The sequence below is a fragment of the Rhinoderma darwinii genome, chromosome 5 (assembly GCF_050947455.1).
Source record: "Rhinoderma darwinii isolate aRhiDar2 chromosome 5, aRhiDar2.hap1, whole genome shotgun sequence".
In the NCBI taxonomy this organism is placed as follows: Eukaryota; Metazoa; Chordata; class Amphibia; order Anura; family Rhinodermatidae; genus Rhinoderma; species Rhinoderma darwinii.
The window spans coordinates 127,584,523-127,608,684 of NC_134691.1; the positions used below are offsets into that span (position 1 = coordinate 127,584,523).

Consider the following 24,162-nt stretch of genomic DNA (forward strand, 5'->3'; position numbering starts at 1 on the left):
ACTCACCCTCGTATTTACATGTCCGCATATGTTCAAAATTTAAAAAAACGTTACACGAGGTGTCTTTACTTTTTCACATGACCGTATTTTATTCCCTAATATACTCTTTAAAGTAACTCTAAACTAGAGTTTCACTGTAACCTTTCCACCCTTCGTAAATTTACCATGTGTTCCTGTCTTTTACCTTGGCAGGGATTTTATTAAATCTCTGGAACAAATCCTGAACAAACCTCACTCCCCTTCCTAAACCTGACGGGGGCAGAGATGTTCAGTGTTACTGTAGGAGAGGTTTGCTGCGCACAACCAATCATTACTGGGTAAAACTCTGGGACGGTCAGAATAAGCAGCAGGACATGCCAGACACTGCAGGGAATACCTCTGTGATAACACTGACCAAATGAACAGAAGATATTCCAGATCTCCATCCATTTCGGCGATCTGCATGCAGAGCGTTGTGCAGGTACCCATAGGATTATATAAAGTTGTGTGAACTGTGCTATGCAGAATGCTATCATCTAATCACACATTATATTATCAATACAAGGACTGGTAATGTAGAGCTCAGCTCCATGGTAGATCGCAGCAAGGTTGTGTATATTATGTACTGTGGATGAATTAAGAACATAGATAGATACATACACTTTTCGAGTGCATGACATCATTACATACAAATGACTACAGTATGTGTATCATTAACTGTATATATGGAAATAGCGTTTTAAAATTATACTACATAATATAATATTCTGATCTAACACATGTTTAAGCGTGACCATAGACGTGACCATAATTTAGTCAATCCAATTGATAAATGAGAAGTGGTGAGATAATCTGAGCATCCATGGTTGAAAATCGATTCCATCTTGGAAAATCTATTACATCTAATTGTGTGGTATAAATATGAACGTTGCAAAACCCCATTAATTCTTTGTCTGATTGTGGCTAAGATCCAACTTTTTATTTTACCTGAGATTCCAATTCTCACAAACCTGCAATCGGAGTTCTCAGCTGAAGCCATTCAGTTGGTATTTCTTTGTCATATTATATGTATGAATTAATGTCTCCGTTTCCATACATCTATTTTTATTCGGTCATGCCAGGCACTGAGTGGTTAAGTACTATACTGTACATATAGCTGGAGACCAGCTTCATTGGAGGCACAGGAGAAATCTGACACTGACTGCTACATACAGGACAGCGACACAATTAGAAATACCCGGAAAAATGATGCAACCCATTCGCCTGCATTGCCCAGTCTTTATGGTAAGGATTTACAGCCCTTCCCGAAAATATATATGTATTCTATTAGTTGGAAGACTTATTTTCTGAACTTTATTTTCTGAACCAGTTACTGAGTAAAATTCAGTTGACTTGCAGGGGCTAATAACTACACTAGGTAATTTGTATTAATCCACCCTCTTTATAGCGAACAATTTGGGATTAACAATTACTTATCCCAAACAAATATTGTCCCTTAAAGAAATCCAGTGCTTTTAGCACGTTATAAAAGAGCATCTGTCATCAAGTGCAATATTTGTATATTTCTACTAAAATTATTTGGGGATTATATAATGAATGGATTTTAACTGTATATGGGCTATCTTTTAATAATCTAGTTGGTGATCCTAATGAATTTGTATCTTAAGCAAAATGGTCCTATCCTATTCAACTTTCTTAGAATGCATAATTTAGTAGCTTCCTCTACATAATGGTAGCTGATTGGCCTGTCAAAGTGATCTTACATTCACTCATAACCAAGTGTGAGTGTAATAGGTCAAAGCCCTCAAACAGGGGTACTGTGGCAGCGGAATATAGTATTTGATAGATTCTAGAATGTAAAGGTCCTATTACACGAGCCAATGATCGGGCAAACGGGCATTCACAGAACGCTCGTTCCTGATCATTGCCCTGTTTAAAAAGGGCAACGATTAGCCGATGAACGAGCAGACTATAATTTCTGCAGCCTAAAATATTATCGTTATCGGCAGCACATCCCTTTGTGTAAACCGGGAGATGTGCCGGCAACATGATGGAAATGTATGGGGATGAGCAATCGTAGTAACGAGCGCTCGTCCCCATACATAGCTACTTGTGAAAGGAGAAAACGAGCGCCGATTTGCGAGCTGTCTCGTTGATTGGCGCTCACTTACACGGCCCATGTCGGGCCGTGTCATAGGACCCTTACTCACTGTTTTCTGCTCAAAGGGTGGTTTCCAACCTTTAGTAAATTTTAACTAAGTGTGCCGCTGACTAGCACCTTTAGTGCTCAATACATGATCAGTCAGAGAATTGTGCTGTGTAGAGGGATGCTAATGAATTTCTACTGTAAAGAGGCACTTATCATCTGGTTCTTAAGTATACATCTCTGCCTTCCCTCTCAAAAAACTTACTTCCACACCTTCTCTGGTTGGTCCCTTTTATCAAATATAAATAAGCATAGATTAGTATAAAGAGGTTACTTGGGACATACAGGGATATACACAGAGTTTATCAAGGGGCAAGGCAGTCACTTATAATAAGACATGCGCCCAGTCGGTTACGCATAGATACACAATAAAACGCCCACCCATTTACTCTATATAATGCCTAACTAGCGGCTAGTGTCATACATTGCTCAAATGCATACATACATTCTACATTTCAATGACTTGAAAGTGCCGTACCCAGGGCTGCCTAGTGCCCACATAATGTTATATAGTGCCAAATAGTGCCTAGACAGCACTATGAGGCTATGTTCACACGCTTAAAAAAAACGGCTGTAAATACGGAGCTGTTTTCAAGGGAAAGCAGCCCCTGATTTTCAGCCGTTTATTAAGCAACTAGCATTTTTATTCCGGCCGTTTTTGGAGCTGCTTTTCTATTGAGTCAATGAAGAACGGCTCCAAAAACAGCTCAAGAAGTGACATGCACTTCTTTTTACGAGGCGTTTTTTTACGTGACCTTTTTTAAAAACGAAACACTATGCCGTTTTTACCATTGAAATCAATGAGCAGATGTTTGGAGGCGTTCAAGCCTCTGTATATTTAGCCATTTTTCGTGGGAATTATGTCCCAAAAAACGGCTGAAAATACCCTGTGTGAACATACCCTAACTTGCCCATATACAGCCAAACCGCATCCATGCAGTATCCTTTTATATATATAAACCAAAATGATATTTGTAGACATTTTCCTATTTCACTATTGACTTTTAAGGAGTAACTTAACTTACACAAAACTTTTGAAAACTCATAGATACATATCAGACGTTTTGATCAGTGGGGGTCTTATTAGCCCAAAAAAAAAAAAATCACTGAAAAAAAAAAAGAAAAATTCCCAACCTCAAACGGCGATCAGACTAGATTAATATTCAAACTAGGATGGTATACATTAACATAGGCTGATGTTCTTTGTTGTAAGAAATTATATAAGCGTTTTTTCTCCAGACAGGAGGAGTGTAGCCTTGTCCTTTGAGGGGATTTTACATGGAACAGGATTTCACCATATTTTTTGGACGGACCAAGGATATACTTATATAGATTTATCATTTCCCCCTTTAAGGGTATGTTCACAAGGCTTATTTTCGGGCCGTAAACGGCCGAAAAATTGGGAGCAGAACGTCTCCAAACATCTGCCCATTGAATTCAATAGGAAAAACGGCGTTCTGCTTTGATGGGCTATTCTTTTATGTGGACATTTTTGGAGCCGTTTTTCATTGACTCTATAGAAAAACAGCTCCAAAAACTGCCGTAAAAAACGCCTGAAAATCAGGAGCTATTTTCCCTTGAAAACAGCTCCGTACTTTCAGACGTTTTGTAGTAAGCATGTGCACATACCCTAAGGGTACGAACACACACAGCGTAAACACTGCAGATTTTCCCACAACTGATTAATTGCGGAAAATCCGCAGCGTATTACAGTAGCAGCAGTGTGGGTGAGATTTCAACAAATCTCGTGCCCACACTGCGGAAAAATGCTGCTGAAAAGAACACGCACAAATTGACCTGCTGTGCGATTTCTTCAACCGCAGCATGTCAATTAATGCTGCGGAATCACAGCTCTTCTGTTTCCGGTGGTGTGGTTGCGATATTTGCAGCGTAATCACAGTGATTCTGCCACAAAAATTGCAGGTAAGAAAAAATTTAATAAAGTTATACTTACCCAGAGTTCCCTGCTTCTTCTCCAGTCCGGCCTCCCTGGATGACATTGCAGGCCATGTGACCGCTACAGCCAATCACAGGCTGCAGCAGTCACATGGCCTGCGACGTCATCCAGGGAGGCCAGAGCAGACATCAGAGGCGGGAGTGGGTTAGTATGTGTGATAATTTACGCAGCGTAATCTATGCCCGAAAAAACGCACCACAGCATGGTGTTAACGGCGGATACGCTACGCAGCTTGACGCAGCCTGTCCGACCTGAATACACTGTGTGTGTTCGTACCCTAAATGTCTTTTCTCAAGACTAAATAAATTTAAAGTGACTGATTATATGTGCAGCAATTAGATGATAATCTTCGTCTCACTGGCGATTTAAGGCACTTTTACAGGGGCCAATGATCGGGCAAATGAGCGCTCATACAAAAGCTCGTTCCAGATCATTGCCTTTTGTAAACAGGGCGCCGATCAACTGATCAACGAGCAAAAAACTGTTTGCGGTAAAAAGAATGGTTGCTAGTCGACACCACATCTCCCTGTGGGGCAAGGGAGAGAGCAGCAGCTTGAACCAATGATTAAGCAGCAGGCGGTGTGTCTCAGACAATCTCAGACTTCCTGTAGTCACTGTAGTTAACCTGTAGTAATAGATCAAGCCCCGTAGTAATAGATCAAGCTTTGCCCTATGAAGCTGCAAACACTTAAAAGATACAGTGGTATATGGAAAGATAGCACACCTATAGCTCAAAATATAGCTTTCTTAAAAAACAGTAATACAGGTGGGGGTTTTTGTGGCCTAGCTATAGGGGTCGCAGCAGTCGCAATTGCCCCCCATGTTTAGTAAAAGTTACAATAGTAACCGTTGCCTATGTAATAAACTACACGGGCCCCTGTTACTATAGTAACAGTATACTTACCCTCTTCGTGACCGATTTTAGCGGAGGTTCTGACATCTTTCCGCGACATTATGTCACGCCGCTATGTGCGCCATGCACAAGGTCGTGCCGCTGAATAGTGTCTGAACCGCCGCTGCGACCGGAGCCGAAGAGGAGAGTAAGTCTAAGAATACTGTCTGCTGGGGGCCTATATCTAAGCCTACCATGTGGTAGGTTTAAAAAAAGGGCCCAGCAGACAGGATCACACATGGTGTAATCCTATCTGCTGGGCCCTGTATCTAAGCCTAACTTGTGGTAGGCTTAGATACAGGGTCCAACTGACAGTATCACACATAGGCCATGTATCTAAGCCTACCATGTGGTAGGCTTAGATACAGGGCCCAACAGACAGTATCACATGGTGTGATAATGTCTGCTGGGCCCTATATCCAGGCCTGTATTTGCCACTAGGCACTAGTGCTCTACCTGGGGACTCAAGCACTGGTCCCGAAGTTACTGTCTATATATGGACAGTGATGTCGTGAGCTCCCAAAGGTATACATTTAACGTATACCTGTGACGGATGAAATACAGTTGCATCTGTCACCCAGGCCTAATTCACATCTGCGTTGGAGGCTCCGTTAGCGGCCTCCGTCACACATTCTGCCAAAAATACCGGAAACAATAGCAAACCACGGACACCCTGACGGAACCCAGTAAAGTTAATGTGTTCTGTCGGGTGCTGGTTGTCTCCTGCACTTCCGTCATTTTCGTTGTTCTGCTCCTCTGACGGAGCAGAACAACGGATTGCTGAACGCAGATGTGAACTGGGTCTTACCTGGTTACTAGCTATCATTCACCTACTTTTGAAAGTAGGTGAATGACTGCTAATAACTTACAGCAAAGGGACTCCTTTGTATTTGAAGGAGTCCCCGCAATAGGTTATTTTAGTAGTGTATGCGCCTGACATCCGCCTAATCTCTGGCACATCTCTGGTTGATCCTGCGCCCCTTAGGGTATGTGCACACGTAGAGTCAAAAACGTCTCAAAATACAGAGCTGTTTTCAAGGGAAAACAGCCCCTGATTTTCAGAAGTTTTTTGAGCAACTCGCGTTTTTCGCGGCGTTTTTGGAGCTGTTTTCATTGGAGTCTATGAGAAAACGGCTCCAAAAACGTCCCAAGAAGTGTCCTGCACTTCTTTTGACGAGGCTGCAATTTTACGAGCCGTCTTTTGACAGCGACGCGTAAAATGACAGGTCGTCGGCACAGTACATCGTAAGACCCATTGAAAGTAATGGGCAGATGTTTGCCGACGTATTGGAGCCGTTTTTTCAGACGTAATTCGAGGCGTAAAATGCCTCCATTACGTCTGAAAATAGGTTGTGTCAACCCAGCCTAAAAAGCATCAGTAAACTAAGCATTGACAGCTCCAAGGTGTCATTGGTTAGCTTACATCACGTGGGGGGACCTCACGTAGTGCTTTTAAAAAAATAAATAATAATAATTTGAAAAATATGTGGACGCCCCCTGTATTTCATAACCAGCCAGATGCAACACAGAAGCAGGCTAGCATTACCAGGGCTGGAAGGGCCACGGTTTCTGGCCTTTCCCAACCTAATAACACCAGCCAGCGGCCGCCCCAGTGCCCGACCACCACGAAAGATGGTCGAGTACTGGATCGCACCTGGCTCTTCCCGGTACCCCTGGTGGCAGTGGGTACTTGGGTAATAATAGGGGTTAGTGATAGCCTTTTAATCAGCTAACATTAAGCCCTGCCTTAGTAATGGACACTGTCAATCAGCCAGCGGCCATTACTAATGCAGTAGTAATAAAATTTTAAAAAATACAAGGACATAGAAAATATATTTTATTGAAATAAAAAACCCCCACACAACCCTTGTTAACCATTTTATTGAGAATAAAAATTGCGCCGTCATCGAAGTAGTTCTGAAATCCCACGTAATCCAATGACCGAACCTGTAAAAAAACACAAACACACAAAAAAAATTAGCAACACATAAAACAGAAAAGCAATTATTATACTTACCTTTCTTGGGTCCAGTGCTGGAGCCGCAATGTCAGCGAACTGGGCCTTATATCTAAGCCTATCATATGTGATAAAGTCTGCTGAGCCATTGTATCTCATCCTATCTATAGGGGTTGTATAGCTATAGATATGCTGTCTCCTATAGATAGATAGATATATATATATATACACACACACACACACATATACATTTTTTGGGGGAGGCAAAAAACTATTGGGGCTATTGCCCCTGGCTGCTAGTGCTGCATCGTTGGGTCACTTAGGAGACACAACGATGCAGCTGAAAGCTGCGGACCGTCGAAAGGGTTGTCCAGGATTAAAAAAATTAGTCAGGTTTGTTTTTGTCGAAAGGATATGCAAAGAAGTTGAAGTGGGGTGCCCAAGAAGGAGTTTTGCACCTGGGCCCATGAGCCTTTAGCTACACCCCTGTGTGCGGTCATACCAGTTGGCAGCTTTGCACCCCGATTCAAAGTAACATATCATTGCTCCTAACTAATGTGGGTATTGGCATCCTATTTGGCTTTAATTATTCAAAAAAATGTATTGATTATTATTTTTTGCTTTAACTGAGTGTTTTACTTTGTTATGCACATCGTTTGCACTATTTGTATTTTCTACTTATGCCCCATGCACACGAACGTGCTTTTGCGGGCGCAATTCCCCCGAAAATCCACAGGAGAATTGCGGCCCCATTCACTCCTATGGGGCCATGCACACGACCGTGGTTTCCACGGTCCGTGCATGGCCCCGGAGCCCGGGGGTCCAGGCTCATTGAAAGTAATGGCCGCGGTCATGTGCAAGGCCCGCGATTTGCAGGTGGCTCGCGACTGACAGTCCGCTGCCTGCCGACCCGAAAATCACGGCCGTACACATGGCTACGGTCGTGTGCATGAGGCCTTATTCTTATTTTGCACATCCATGCATGTTTATAGGGCTTATCATGGACTTGTCTCTTGCATGAAATGTTTTTTGTTTTTTAAACTTTTTGTCCCTCTGTTTATACAACAATAAAAATTTGTAGCATATATTAAATGTGCGCTGTCTTTCCATATACATCTGTATCTTTTTTGTGTTTGCATGTTCATAATGGTATTTATCTTTTTTTTCTTATTGATTTTGTGGTGCTTGCTTAATTTTTTTAGATTAATTACCTATATATATTGAATTATATATAACTTCTGCGCTTCCAACTAGACATTCTTTAATCGTTTTAATCTCATAACTAAGTTTACCCATGTTCTAGGTCTCTGAGGCCTTCTGGCACATCCATTAAAAGGCACATGCTGTTTTATGTAGTCTAGGCCCATTAGCTTTAGGGTATGTGCACACGATAACTGCAATTACGTCTGAAATTACGGAGCTGTTTTCAGGAGAAAACAGCTCCTGAATTTCAGACGTCATTGCATGTACTCGCGTTTTGCGGGGCGTCTTTTACGGACGTAATTTGGAGCTGTTCTTCATTGGAGTCAATGAAAAACGGCTCCAATTATGTTCCAAGAAGTGTCCTGCACTTCTTTTGACGAGGTTGTAATTTTACGCGCCATCTTTTGACAGCGACGCGTAAAATGACAGGTCGTCGGCACAGTACATCGTAAAGCCCATTTAAAGTAATGAGCAGATATTTGCCAACGTATTGGAGCCGTTTTTTCAGATGTAATTCGAGGCGTAAAACACCTCGATTACGTCTGAAAATAGGTCGCGTGAACCCAGCCTTAATCTTCTGCTAAGACCTATGTATATAACATGTCCATAAAGCATACAGTATAAATTTGCATGAGTAATATAAGTTTTCACTCTCTGCAATTGCTCTCTCAGAGAAAAGTCAAAACGCGGGGGGTTCCCAAGTATTTTGGTGTCCATGGTAGAGATGGCAAAATTCCCCTCCTTATGTAATGTCGGGTAGGGAAACAGACAGGTGAGCCCTAATCTACCCGCCACTCAGTCCCTGCCTACTTGCACGGCCCGTCCTAGGCGACGGCGTACAACTGGGCGACGGTCCCTACGCTCAGTATGTGCACGACAGACAAACAGACAAGGGTACTCAAAGCTAAGGGAAAAGGGGTAGTTGACCACGGCAACACCGTGAGCAACAAGAGTAGTGAACGAGCCGAGTCAAACCAGGAGTGTACGAGAAACCAAACGCAGAGCAGGAGCGTAGTCAGTAAAGCCAGGGTCAAATTGAAGCAGAGGTCAATAGTACAAGCAGGAACAGCAGAGCCAGGAAACAGGACAGAATCACAGGCAAAGGAAAAGCAGGAAATGAAGGTATAAATAGACCGAGGGCGGGAGCTAGCTCTGTCTGGCCAGGCTGTGATAGGTTCTCCCACTCCTCAGCCTACCAGCCTGATTGGTAGCAGATAGAGTCACTCTATCAGACCTAGGAGCAGATGCAGACTGATTAATCACGGGCGTCAACACAGAAGCTGTGTTTGGTAAATCCTTTACACCTCCGTTATATGGACTTCCTGGTAATTAGGGGTTAGTGGAGGTAGTTTAAGGCAGATAAATGTATCTATAGTTTAATTTTATTTCATCTAAATTGGTCCAAAATTCTTTACAGGGGTCAGAGCTCTGCTTTCCTTCACACAGTCAATGAGTTACACAAATAAATAATATTGGTCCACAGTCACCATTATGTGTGGCTTACTTAAAGGGGTTTTCCACTACCTGACAACTGATGACCTATCCACAGGATAGGTCATCAGTATATGATCGGTGGGGGTCCGACACCCTGACCCCGCACTGATCAGCTGCTCTCGCTGCCTCCTGGCAACGGACGTCCATGCTGGAAGCAGTTGGCTCCGGTCACGGAATAGCGGCCAAGCTGCAGAGCTGCAGCACGGCCGCTATGCAATGCACGGAGCCAACAGCTTGCGGCTCTGTACACTGCCTAGTGTGTAATGACATCCGGTGCCCGCAGGCAGCCGCAGCAGTTGATCGGTGCGGGGTCCAGGTGTCGGACACGCACCAATCATATACTGATGATCAATCCGGTGGATAGGTCATCCATTGTCCGGTCCCGCTGTGGAAAACCCCTTTGATAAGAATATATACAGCTCCCATTGAACTATGCAGTGAGCGCCCCATAGTGGCAGCAGAAAGAATTTTATCATTTAACTGTGTTTCACGAATGGCTCAGAGGGGGGTATAGAAGTACTTGGAAATCCATTAATCTTTATTTACCTTACACTTCGAACCCTTTATATTGTAAGTTTACTTACACTTATATGTGTTAGCAGACAAAATCTGCCACGTGTGACTGCATCCTAAAGGTATGTGCACACACACTAATTACATCCGTAATTGACGGACGTATTTCGGCCGCAAGTACCGGACCGAACACAGTGCAGGGAGCCGGGCTCCTAGCATCATACTTATGTACGATGCTAGGAGTCCCTGCCTCGCTGCAGGACAACTGTCTCGTACTGAAAACATGATTACAGTACGGGACAGTTGTCCTGCAGCGAGGCAGGGACTCCTAACATCGTACATAACTATGATGCTAGGAGCCCGGCTCCCTGCACTGTGTTCGGTCCGGTACTTGCGGCCGAAATACGTCCGTCAATTACGGACGTAATTAGTGTGTGTGCACATACCCTTAGAGATTCTGAGGGAATTGGTGTTATTCACCCAGTCTGCACCAACACGTTAAAGGGAACCTGTCATCAGCATTTCACCTATTGAACTTTACATCTCCCTCACTGGCCGCTGCTATAAAATGTTAATTGCCGTTATCCCCTCTCCTAAACTCCCCCAATGACTGTAAATAACGGTCTGCAAACGTTTTGCGCCTTTTATCAGGATAATCCGGTGTTCCTTTGTGCGCACACACCAAAAGAGGACATCAATGCACAAGCGCTGGATTTTGTATGCTGGGGGAAGGCGAGGAGCGGTCAATCAAAAGTAAGGAGGCAGAGTAAACTTGGAAAGACTTGAGGAATGAAGATTTGACTCTTCTTTCAAACGAAGATTTGACTCTTTTCAAATGAAGATCTGACTCTTTTCTGCTCATTAGCATACGGTGCGGGAACACTAAAAAGCTAAATACTAAAGCTACAGAGCCGACTAAGAAGATAATTATAGGTTATATAGAAATGATTTTTCACCCACTACCACCAGGTATAGTCGGTTTAATAAGTGAAATGCTGGTGACAGGTTCCCTTTAAGTTTTTGTTTGGGACATATAACTGGAATAACCAGTTTGACAAGTGGATACAGCATACAGCTGAACTGTTTCTCAGGGAAAGTTTTATGCCTTTTTATGAGGTAAGACATTATTTGGTACAGTCTACACTACAGTTTACAGATAACTGCTGTATTATTTTTGTTAAAAATTCAGTGCAAGTCAATGGACCAAGCATACTCAGAGCATCCGGTCAGCTGTTAGATTATACGATGGCAGCTATTGTCATGGAGAACAACAAGGAGAATCCCTTAAGACCAAGATCACACATGCAGGTTTAATGCAGTTTCTGAGGCCAAACACAGGAGTGGACACAAAACTTAGGAGATCAGTGAGTCTTTTCTTTATACCTTTCCTTCCTTTGGATCCACTTCTGGCTTTGGCCCAAAAAACTGAGCACGAAACAGCACCAAAAACTGCATCAAAACGGCATTAAATACCAAGAATGTGGTGAGTTCTGGAATTGATATGGAGGTAGATTTGTAAACGCAGCATGAAATTGCAATGTCTTGCTTTCTTTTTGTCTTATGGTTTATAATTGTTTCTTTTCTACTTAATTTCTGTATACTGGTATACTCTTGTACCTTGGACCATTGTGGTTTACACCTTGAAATAAATGAAAAATTTTATAAAATGCTTGAAAAAAAGCAACCAAAAACTGTATGTGTGATCCTAGCCTTAAAGGCGTTGTCCAGGCATGGCGCGGTTTTCATACTGGTGACCTATCCGCAGGATAGGTCATCAGTATATAATCGGTGGTGGTAAGGCACCGGGACCGATCAGCTGTTCCTGGTCCATCCAGCACCGGAAGTTATGCAGTGGACTGTGCCAGAAGAAGATGGCTCCGACCACTGTATAGCGGTCGTACTGCAACACTGCATCTCTGCTCCTACTCAAGCAAATAGGAGCAGCGCTGCAGTACTGCAGCACGGCCGCTATACAGTGTATGGAGCCATCTGCTTCTGGCACCAATCACTGCATAATTGCATCCTGTGGAGAGGTCATCAGTATAAAAAAATGCCCCATGCCCGGACAACTCCTTTAATGACAATCCTCTGTTAGCTAAATACAGAAACACAAATCATCATCCTGTTCTGATAGTTTGCTACAATGTATCAGTGTAAGTAAAATTGATCAGCATTGAGTTTCGGCTGATTGCTGAGACTGGATACAATTGTAGCAAAATCTTATTTGTAAAAAGTATTAGGCTGGGTTCACACGACCTATTTTCAGACGTAAACGAGGCATATTATGCCTCGTTTTACGTCTGAAAATAGGGCTACAATACGTCGGCAAACATCTGCCCATTCATTTGAATGGGTTTGCCGACGTACTGTTCAGACGACCTGTCATTTACGCGTCGTCGTTTGACAGCTGTCAAACGACGACGCGTAAATTGACTGCCTCGGCAAAGAAGTGCAGGACACTTCTTTGCAACGTAATTTGAGCCGTTCTTCATTGAAGTCAATGAAGAGCAGCTCAAGATTACAGGCGTCAAAGACGCCTCGCATAATACGAGGAGCAGCATTTACGTCTGAAACGACGCAGCTGTTTTCTCCTGAAAACAGTCTGTCTTTTCAGACGTAAAAGCCTCTCATCATGTGCACATACCCTTAGGGTGCAGTCACATGCAGCAGGTTTTGTTGCAGAAATTGTTTGCGAATATCAAGTCGCAAATGTAGAAATCTAGGCACCTGCTGCAGAAACAAACCCATTAAGAAACTTTCTGCAACAAAATCTGCTGCGTGTGACTGCACCCTTAAAGGGGTTATCTAGAATTTTAAAATTGGTGGCCTATCCCTGTAACCAGTTATGGTGCTACATACTTTTCCCCATTTATGTTAAGCATCACATATATTTTAATGCATAATTTACTATCAGTAATTTGCTAGGCCTTTTATATCTTTTTTCCTATATTAAGTTGTATTCAGTACACTTGAAATATCTCAACGACATTATAATTTGTACAGACTGTTAGAAAAGTTAATTTCTAACTAGAATATCTTGCTTTAGTGAAGATTGTAGCTCTAACCACCTTCAGTGCCATGAGTGTGGGCTGTTCGTAAACTGTTACAAATAGTTCTGTATTAAGTATTAATATGCACCACCAGTATTGGGTGCCAGTGAGATGAACCTGGCACCCGGTGCAGAAGCGCAGGTCCCTTGGTAAGTACACATACAAAGATTTTCTTAAGGCTGGGTTCACACGACCTATTTTCAGGCGTAAACGAGGCGTATTATGCCTCGATTTACGCCTGAAAATACGGCTCCAGTACGTTGGCAAACATCTGCCCATTCATTTGAATGGGTTTGCCGACGTACTGTGCCGACGACCTGTAATTTACGCGTCGTCGTTTGACAGCTGTCAAAAGACGACGCGTAAAATTACAGCCTCGTCAAAAGAAGTGCAGGACACTTCTTGGGACGTTTTTGGAGCTGTTTTCTCATAGACGAATAACGCCGCGAAAAACGTGAGTTGCTCAAAAAACGTCTGAAAATCAGGTGCTGTTTTCCCTTGAAAACAGCTCCGTATTTTCAGATGTTTTTGGATCAGCGTGTGAGGGTATGTTCACACGAGGGCGTCCGTAACGGATGAAATTACGGGGATGTTTCAGCCTGAAAACATCCCCGTAATTTCAGCCGTAACGGCATGTGCAGGCGATTGAACGCCGCGTCCATTACGGACGTAATTGGCGCTGCTATTCATTGGAGTCAATGAATAACGGCTCCAATTACGGCCAAAGAAGTGACAGGTCACTTCTTTGACGCGGGCGTCTATTTACGCGCCGTCATTTGACAGCGGCGCGTAAATTACGCCTCGTGTGAACAGACAAACGTCTGCCCATTGCTTTCAATGGGCAGATGTTTGTCAGCGCTATTGAGGCGCTATTTTCGGACGTAATTCGGGGCAAAAACGCCCGAATTACGTCCGTAAATAGGCCGTGTGAACATACCCTGAGTGTTAAAAAAACAGTGACCTGATACTTTCCTCTTCCTATAGAAGGAGGAACGTTTGGACTCCAAATAGCACATGGAAATGGGTTTTTAAGGAATAGCAGTTTAACCAACCTGTCAGTGAGGAATTGGCAAATGTCCGTTATTAGACATAGACTTAGTTAATTTAGCTGTATTAACATGGCCACTCATAGCCAATAAGAAATAAAATATTTAATCCCGGACGCCACCTTTAAACTGTTTGTTCCACTGCAACCATGAACCGCGGAGTTAATACATTCTGTGTACGGCTGTGTGGAATCTGATGGCGCCACATAAGTAACAGATAAATAAAACCTGTGTATTATATAGGCGTAGATGTGCTGGATGCATATCTGTCCACACCAATATATTTCGACAGGGATTTTTTTTTTTCCCCATTTACCGCATATTTCTTATTATACTCTGCATAGGAGTCTTTGGAAACAACTTTGTTCAGCACACACCAGGGTGTGAATACTAAGCTACTGAACTTACCGATATATTTTATTTAATGAAGTTTATTGGGTAGCCTATGATTTAGACAACGTAATAGGCCGAGACTTTATACAATATCATGGCTGTAATGTAGGTGGTAATGTTGCTGACTGAAAAGGGAAAAAAATGATTGTCGAGCAGCGTTGGTATTGCTCAATATGAAACAAGAAACTGCAACGTAAGAGGTGAAACAGATTTGGAAAGTCTTCATTCATATGATAATAAGCAGCGTTATAACAGTGCAGCACATGTTTTGTATGTCTGTGGTAAACCTCAAGGGAACCTTGATATTATGCAATCATCTGGCTGCGGGGACAAAGGGCTGGTTTCAGCAGATAAACAGTGCTCACAAAGCAAAGTTCTAGTCATTTGATCTGCTATTTTTTCTTTATATAGCGTTACCACAGAAACATATTACGTATTTTTTGCAGATCTTCATCCTTCAGCTCATCATGCTGCCGCTTGGAGCCAATGTCTCTGAGAAATTAGTAGAAGATCTTTTCCATTACATTGATGCACACCAAGATGATTTTGTTCAGGTAATGTCCAATGCACGTCATTATAAAAGAGGATGAATGTTGCATGTTATAGCCTAGAGTTTTGTACCAGAGCAGCATATGTGACCAGTATATGTTATTGAATAAGAAATTCTGAGATTATAGTAGGACATTTAATAGCCTAGCCCCAGGGCAGCTTCATTTCGTGCTGCAATAATAACCTTGACGTAGGAGGGAGTTCTGGGGCTGAGATGTCTGTGTACTTTACACTCCATACATAAATAAGCATTGTTCTGGCAAAACACACTTCCATCCCCTTAGATAGACTATCCCACCACATTTGCTTATGATCCAATAGTCCAGTATCTCTACAGACGGATTTCATGCAATCTTAATAGAAAGCAACCTATGTGATATGTGTTGCGTTCTATTGTTATTGTACATTTCCATGTACAATATTACTATATTTGGTTCCACCACAGCAAACAACCCAACCGGTGGCCGTACATCGGCTCATGTAGACTCTCTATGAAGTCCCAAATGATGCTACGTCAGATGTCGTATGTGGGTGATAATCTTTTCTAGAAGCGATGTAATAGAGCATGCAATTTTATTTCTGTCAGATTCATATGAAATCAGAGGCATACAGAGGTAAAGTAATTCCCTAGCACCTCTACAGGTCCCCTCTAATGGCACTATACAATACGGAGCCGTAATATGGTCCTGTGCATGAGGCCTTAGATGACTATGAAGTTTTCCAGTATTGGCTGGCTTACACTTGATTATACCTTTAAAGTAGCCTTATTATGAGCAATCAGAAAATCCTACATTTTTCTTGAGCCCTCAAGGTCTAGGGCTGAGTTACTTCACTATAACCAGGGTTGACCTTAGGTTCCGTGGGGCCCTGTGCAGTACCTTCTATTGACACCCCCCACTTACAGTGTACAAATAACGCTGCCACATTGGTGCCTAAATAACACTGGAGTACCAAGCTCAAGGTGCCAGGCTGTTAAGGAGAGTGGTGCCCCCTGCAGTAACGACATGTGATGCGCCCTGCGCGACCGCATTGGTCACACACCTTGAAGGCCGTCCCTATATAACTATAATAATTTGGTACCTATAAGATATTATGTGATGAATGGTCTACAGTACGTCTAATAAACTAATATCCTATTTTCACACAGAGTCTTAAGGACTGGGTGGCTGTTCCAAGTGATTCCAGCGATCCACAATTACGTGAAGAATTGATTACAATGGTCCAAATGACTGGTGAGAGGATTCGCACTTTGGGGGCGACTGTGCAGCTAGTAGATATGGGCTTTGAAACAGTAAGTGTTTGAACACAACTACAGAAGTCTATAAAGTAGTTATAGTACTAATCATGCCTTTATTTGAGCATATGTGATTTGTAAAATTCTGAGAAACTAGTAATTATTTCAGAGTATTGAATGTTTTAAAAATCTGCAGGAAAATGTGACTTCTTGCAACCTTCCTTAAAGTTACTCCTAATGCTACCAGAGACTAACATTAACTATGACGCCCATAAAATGTAAATATATAAACAGAGGGTCAGTTCACATGGTGAAAATTTGCGCCGGAATCTGCCGCAAAAATTCCACCAGTGAACAGGGCCTAAGGGTTAAATTTATGCTCTCCTCTTGTCTTTACATGATCAGTTGTCTTTATATTGTCAACAATTAAAAAATATGATTTCGGCCAATATGGCTGCGGTAGGTAATTTGTCCACCGTTTGCAGCACGTAGGGATCCAATGCAACTTGAAGACACCAGATGTTGGTCAGCACATATCGTAGTAATTTCAGCCAGTATCCTGTATGACCCCATCATTTGATGATATCTGGACTCTGCTATAAGGTTATCCAAGAAGTTGTATTGCAGAAATAGAGGTGCCTGGCGAGATGCCAAGTATACAATTCTTCCAGTACTTGACCTAAGTGCAAATTACCTGTTCAAGTCATCCAGTTTATTAGGTAAGATAATGTGTGACTAGACTTCTGAAATGTTAACTTTAATGTTTACCCACAGCTTCATGGGGGACAAACAATCCAGTTCCCCCCAGCAATCCTGGCTGAGTTGGGAAATGACACTGATAAAGCGACTGTTTGTTTTTACGGACACGTGGACGTACAACCTGCAAAAAAAGAGGATGGATGGAAAACTGACCCCTACACGATGACTGAAATTAATGGTAAGTATCTAGTGGAAATTGTATTTAATCCCACTATTTTATGTATTTTCACTCACAAAGCATATGATATTGAATAAATAAAAAAAGGTGTAGCTGGAGGTCAAAGAAATATCACTATGTGACTTCTCAAAGTACATGAATCTTTCACTACACCATTTAATATTAGTTGTTAATCTATTTCTAAATCTTCACACTTAAAGGAAACTTGTATGGACGAGGAGCAACGGACAACAAAGGCCCTGTTCTGGCCTGGATACATGCCATAGACACCTATATAGCCCTGAAAAAGGTACAAAATAATGTTCAAAAATATAACCTGATGTTGATAACATGATTGGCTGATTAGCAGGCGATCAGAGTTTAGGATAGGGGCATTTTTATTCTATTTCCCTATTACATCAACTCATTGATCATTCCCCTAACAGCCAGTCTAGGGCCAGCTTTCGACTGGAAGGCAGACTACAGACTATTGTAACAGTCTGTAGCTTGCTGGTGGACAAAAGGGAAGAAGTGGAGAACTTAACATTTAGGATACATACATGTTTTCTGTTAAGTAGCTCAAAACTATAGCTACATGTTAAAAGGGTTGTCCCCACCAGATAATTTATGTATATCCCATCAGTGGGGACAGAGACAGAGCTATCTTATTATACAATGGATATGAAGTTACTGCACTCAAAAGTATGTAACATTTTTGGTGGCCTTAGTACAGATTTTGCATTGGGTCCAGGAGCCCCAAGCTACGCCATGTGTCTATAGGGAAGGGAAATCACTATAAAGGCACTGTAACTTGATGAAACTTTAGTAATCTCTCTTATGGAGTGACTGTATAATATTCTGTTCTGTTCCCTTTTAGATCAAATCATTCTTAGTCCATCCGTGAACTAATGCACATGAAAGACTACCCAGAAATATTCTTAAAATTGTTTTCTTTAATTACCTTAGGATATCCCTGTAAATTTGAAGTTCATCATAGAAGGAGTAGAGGAAACAGGTTCTCCTGGTTTAGAGGGGCTGCTTAAAGCACATGAGAAGTTCTTTTCAGATGTTGACTATATAGTCATCTCTGACAATGTTTGGCTTAGCAGGAAACCTGCACTGACATATGGAACGCGAGGCAATGCATATTTCTTTGTAGAGGTAATTATATAAGCTTTTATGTGTGTATATATATAGCTCCAATGGAACGTCAGAACAAAGCCCTGACGCAGATGTGAACGAAGCCTTACATTGACACCAATGTTAAAAATAACTCATCAGTTAGACAACCGTTTTTTTGAACGGAGAAAAAAGTCCTTCACTTTTATATCCTTCAAAAAAACAATGACTAACACAACGAAAGCAAACGGATGCAAATACAATCTCATTGATTTCAATGGGATTTTTAACAGATCAGATTTTATCAGTTATTTTAATATAAAAACGGATCAGAGTAACGAATTATACAACACGAGTATGAACTTAGCCTTAATCCTTTACAATAAGGAAAGAAAAAGGAATATTAGGCTGTTCAAAAAAATAGCAGTGCCAGCATTTTTCTTTTAAAAACGTGAAAATGTAATGTATAAACTGAAAAAAAAATTCAGATTCCACTTTATTGAACTAACATTTAGTGGCATAACCATTGTTTCTGAGAACTGCTTGACATCTGAGTTCCATGGAGTCGACCAACTTCCGGTACCTGTGAACAGGTATTCCAGTCCAGGAAGATTGGACGACATTCCACTGTTCTGCGATTTTGGGTTTTGCCTCACAAACCGCATTTTTGAGGTCAACGCACAAGTTCTCTATGGGGTTGAGGTCAGGGGATTGGGCTGGCCACTCCATTACGTCAATCCTGTTTGTCTGTAACCAAGATGTTGTTTGCTTACTGGTGTGTTTTGGGTCATTGTTATGTTGAAACACCCATTTCAAAGGCATTTCTTCTTCAGCATATGGCAACATGATCTCCTCAAGTATTTTGATATATTCAACCTGATCCATGATCCCTTGTATGCGATAAATAGGCCCAACACCATGGTATGAGAAACATCCCCATATCATGATTTTCACACCACCATGCTTTACTGTCTTCACTGTGTACTTTGGCTTGAATTCAGTGCTCGGGGGTCGTCTGACATACTGTCTGCGGCCACTAGACCCAAGAAGAACAATTTTGTTTTCATCAGTCCACAAAATTTTGCGTCATTTCTCTTTGGGCCAATCCGTGTGTTAGCCTATTCAGGAAATGTTTTTTTTTCAACAACAGGATTTTGCGGAGAGTTCTTGCTGGTAACTTGGCTTCACTTAATCGTCTTCTGATCATAGCAGTACTCACCGGTAACTTCAGATCTTTGATCTTTCTTGCGGTGATCATTGGCTGAGCCTTTACAATTTTGGCTATTCTTCGATCCATTCGAACAGTAGTTCCCCGCTTCCTTTGGCTTCTTTCGGGTTTTGCTTGCCACTTCAAGGCATTCGAGATCATTTTAGCTGAGCAGCCTATAATTTGCTGCACTTCTCAAAGTACGTTTTTCATCAGAACAATGTCTAGAACGATCCATTTTCACCAGTATTTCAGAAGGAAATGCACTATAACCAATTTGCCACCCTCCTACCTTAAATAAGGGCCAACATTGATACCTGTTATTCCACAGAATGAATGACTGCACCAATGTAACTACTCACTGCTATTATTTTGAACAAGCCCCTTCCAATTAATGATTCAATTACTCAGAATGAGCGGCATCCATGTCCTAATTGTTGGCTGTTTTTTTTCTATTACTCTACTACACTTACAAGTAAATTATTTCCTATGTAGAAATATCACTACTACCGAAAACATTCATTCATCAGGTTAATTATGTTGGACTGACATTTCTTTTAACACTACTGCATGTGTGTATATATATATATATATATATATATATATATATATATATATATATATATATATATGCATATATATATATATATATATATATATATATATATATATATATATGTGTGTGTGTGTGTGTGTGTGTGTGTGTGTGTGTGTGTGTGTGTGTGTGTGATTTTGCTGGTTTTGGCTTATAGTATGTTGTTGCTCAGCTTTTCCTATTATTCTAGTTGTACTGACTGCATAATCACATCTCGCAGGAGGGGTAGACAAAGACAGCACATGACCCCTGTGCAGGAACAGTATATGGGCCCTTTGCTCTCCAATCTTAGAGCACCCTCCTTATCCCTCTCTCACAATCCACCAGTTATTGTGAACTATGAAATTCATTAGTTCAGTCCCTTACATGTAAACTAGTCAGTTAAAGCTGCTAACTTCTTATAGGGTGGCAGTGGACCCCTTACGTACTACGCTACTGTGCAGCTGCATGGGTTGCACATATAGTATGTCCAGTGGTGGATTAAGTAGATCATAGGTCCTGGGCTGTTCCACAAACTTTGGCCCCCCTTCCCCACCGCTGCTCTGCCATGTCTATAGTGAACACCACCTTTTTGTGCGAGAATTGACAAATGGTTGTTACGATTCCCCTTGTCAAAGGGCTGTGTCCCTACATACTGACAGTCTCCAACCATCGCTGACTGTATCAAACTGTGTAGGGACACATCCTCTTGACAATGGGAATGGTAACACACATTTGTCTATTAGGGCCTGTTCACATCACCGTTCGCTTTCTGTTCCGGGGTTCCGTCTGAGGTTTCCGTCGGGTGAACCCCGCAACGAAAAGTGAAACCACAGCTTCCGTTTCAGTCACCATTGATATCAATGGTGACGGAAACATAGCTAATAGTTTCCGTTCGTCACCATTCCGGCAGGTTTCCGGTTTTCCGACGGAATCAATAGCGGAGTCGACTGCGCTATTGATTCCGTCGAAAAAGCGATGTTTCCGTCACCATTAATTTCAATGGTTACTGAAACGGAAGCTGTGGTTTCACTTTCCGTTGCGGCGTTCACCCGACGGAAACGTCCGACAGAACGGAAAGCGAACGGTGATGTGAACAGGCCCTTAGTCCTGGGTACACAAAGATATGTAGAATACAAGGATTTCCTACAACAGACATGTCAGGAGAGGGGACAGATCCTCTATAGATCCAGTGACTCACAAGTGATGTCTTCCCTGATGGGAGTCGTTTTCTTTTCTTCTCTATCTGACGCAGACCGTTATGCCGACTTCTCCTGATGAGACATCTTTGCCCATCACTTCTGCAGCCATTTCCAGCCTCTATGGAAACACACAAATTCAGACACCAAGGACCAGGACCATACATTAAAGGGGTTGTCCGGGCACGGACCGTTTTTTATACTGATGACCTATCGATGTGCCTGGACAACCCCTTTTACTCAGACTAATAAATTTGGACCCCAGGCTAGATCATAGAATACATACAGACCCAGACCTTCTAAACTATTACAGTCCCCAGACCAGACCCCCCTAAACAAATACAGACCCCAGAACAAGCACCCTAAATAAATACAGACCTCAGACAGGACCCCTAAATACAGACCCCAGACCAGACCCCCTAAACTAATACAGACCCCTAAATAAAGACACCTAAACTAATACAGACCCTAGACCAGGCCCCCTAAATACAGACCCTTATACTTACATAGCAGCTCACTTCAGTCTTCTCTGTGGATGAGGTCATGTGACCTGATGTCTAAAGGTCCTTTGGCAGGACATATACAATGCAGTTTCGTCACGGTTTTTGCCGCGATTCGCGGCATAAGAACATTGTACTTTGGGCGGCCATGGGCCCCTCGGGAGCCTCGGGCGGCCGGCCAAAACGACCTATGATGATCCGCCATTGAGTATGTCTGCCTCTGTCTCACAGGAATACTATATAGCTGATTTCACTACAAAAACATAGGAACGCAACTGACTGGGTCTGATAATAACCAAGGCTCGGTCCACACAGACATTTTTTAATTACGGTACCTTATTCAGTTTCATTTGATTTTTACTGAGCCTTTTATTGACCTCATTGATTTCAATGGGATTTTTCTTCTTGGCTTCTCTTCTTAGTAAAACAAATGGCAACCTGATATTTTTACCACTGAAGCCAACAGAGAAATGGAAGGCATCTGCATAGCTTTTATTATGCTTTCTGTTTTGATTCCACTGACACTTGCGTGATAACAGCCAAAGAGGCACAAGCATGAAGGCCTGTCTCTGCATAAGTGCCTATTAGATATTATGTAGAACAGCCAAAAATATGTAAAGCATTTTCAGTATAATGACAATATTACTTAAAGGTTATGAACACCTTTAAAGGGAATGTGTCGCTAGAATTTTTTTTTTTTTTTTTTTTTTTTTGTTAAACAGTTAGTGTATGAATGCTTATACACTGTCCAATTTTTTTTAATTTTTTCACGAGTCAGGAAATATTATAAATTAGATTCTAATTTATAACATTTCCCAGTGCTGGTCACTAGATGGAGCAATTCCCAAAATTGCAGCATTGCATGTGGTAAAGCAACCACATTGCTTTATGCTGCAAATTTGGTGTAAACACACTCGATCTAGTGAGCTCACAGAATCCCCACTTTTTTATCCTGGCTAGTGCCAGGACAAAGGAGGGGATTGAACGGTCAAACCTCCTACACTGTGTGTCGCCATTTTTTGAGCTAACACACAGTGTAGTAGGTTTACATACAGTAGTAAACACACAGTAAAACACGTACATACACAGACCTAACTTACCTGCTCCTGCCGCCTCCGCTCCCTCTGGTCCGTCCGCTCCGGTCTGCTCCCTCCGCTCCTCGTGCTTGCTTCAGAACACAAGTCCGGAAGCCGCGACCGGAAGTCGTCATCTCACAGTCTGGCCGCGGCTTCCGGTCGACATGAACATGGCGCCAGATTTCGCTCTAGCGAAGACCTGACTTTTGGTCTGTGTGGGAGCGGCGCATGTACCGCTCCCACACAGACCGCGTACGCTATAGTGGATGGAACGGCTCCCGTTCGCATTCACTATGGGGATGTGTGTGCCGTATTCCATCACTGTATGTGACGTTAATCGACACATACAGAGATGGCAAAAAAAATGGCAGCCCCCATAGAGAAGAAAAAGTTAAAAAATATAAAAAAGTAAAACACAAGCACACACATAAATAAAAGATTTTATAATAAAACACTAAATGCAAATTGATATATATAATCAAATTTTTTTTTTTCGTGACACTCGTCCTTTAAGGGCATTTATATATATATATATATATATATATATATATATATATATATATATATATATACACATATACATATATATATTTATACATATATATGAAAATTAGTCAGTGTGTTTAGTGTAACTTTTTAATTAGTCTTTGTTAAAAAACTATTTTACTTTTGGAGATACAGCTGTTCTCTATACAGCACAGCTGTATCGTTCGCTTTAGGGCTTATTCAGACGAACGTAAAATACGCGCGTGCAACGCGCGTGATTTTCACGTGCGTTGCCCGTAGCTATATTAGACAATGGGGCCGTGCAGACATGGCAGCATTTTTTGCGCAGCGTTGCTCCGTTGCAAAAAACTCATGACATGTCCGTTGATTCAGCGTTTTCAACGCATCACGCACCCATTGAAGTCAATGGGTGCGTGAAAACCACGCATGTCGCACGGAAGCACTTCCGTGCGAACTGCGTGTTTGCGCAACAGCTGTCAAAAGGATGAATGTAAACAGAAAAGCACCACGTGCTTTTCTGTTTCCGAACATCCAAACGGAGTGTCTTTGCGATTAGCGAACCCCGACAACCGAAGCTAACTTCACCGGGTT

General features: G+C 42.0%; 1 protein-coding gene across 1 annotated transcript in view; it reads left to right on the forward strand.

The window, feature by feature from the left end:
• The first annotated feature begins 351 nt into the window (after positions 1-351).
• Positions 352-24,162, forward strand: part of LOC142651595 (beta-Ala-His dipeptidase-like) — a 42,499-nt gene continuing 18,688 nt past the window's right edge. The window contains exons 1-7 of the mRNA XM_075826494.1: positions 352-460; positions 1,101-1,263; positions 15,137-15,244; positions 16,387-16,530; positions 17,248-17,410; positions 17,611-17,699; positions 18,356-18,550. Of these exons, the coding sequence (XP_075682609.1) occupies positions 1,225-1,263; positions 15,137-15,244; positions 16,387-16,530; positions 17,248-17,410; positions 17,611-17,699; positions 18,356-18,550 (738 nt within the window). The 5' untranslated portion in view covers positions 352-460; positions 1,101-1,224. The remainder of the gene's footprint in view (positions 461-1,100; positions 1,264-15,136; positions 15,245-16,386; positions 16,531-17,247; positions 17,411-17,610; positions 17,700-18,355; positions 18,551-24,162) is intronic.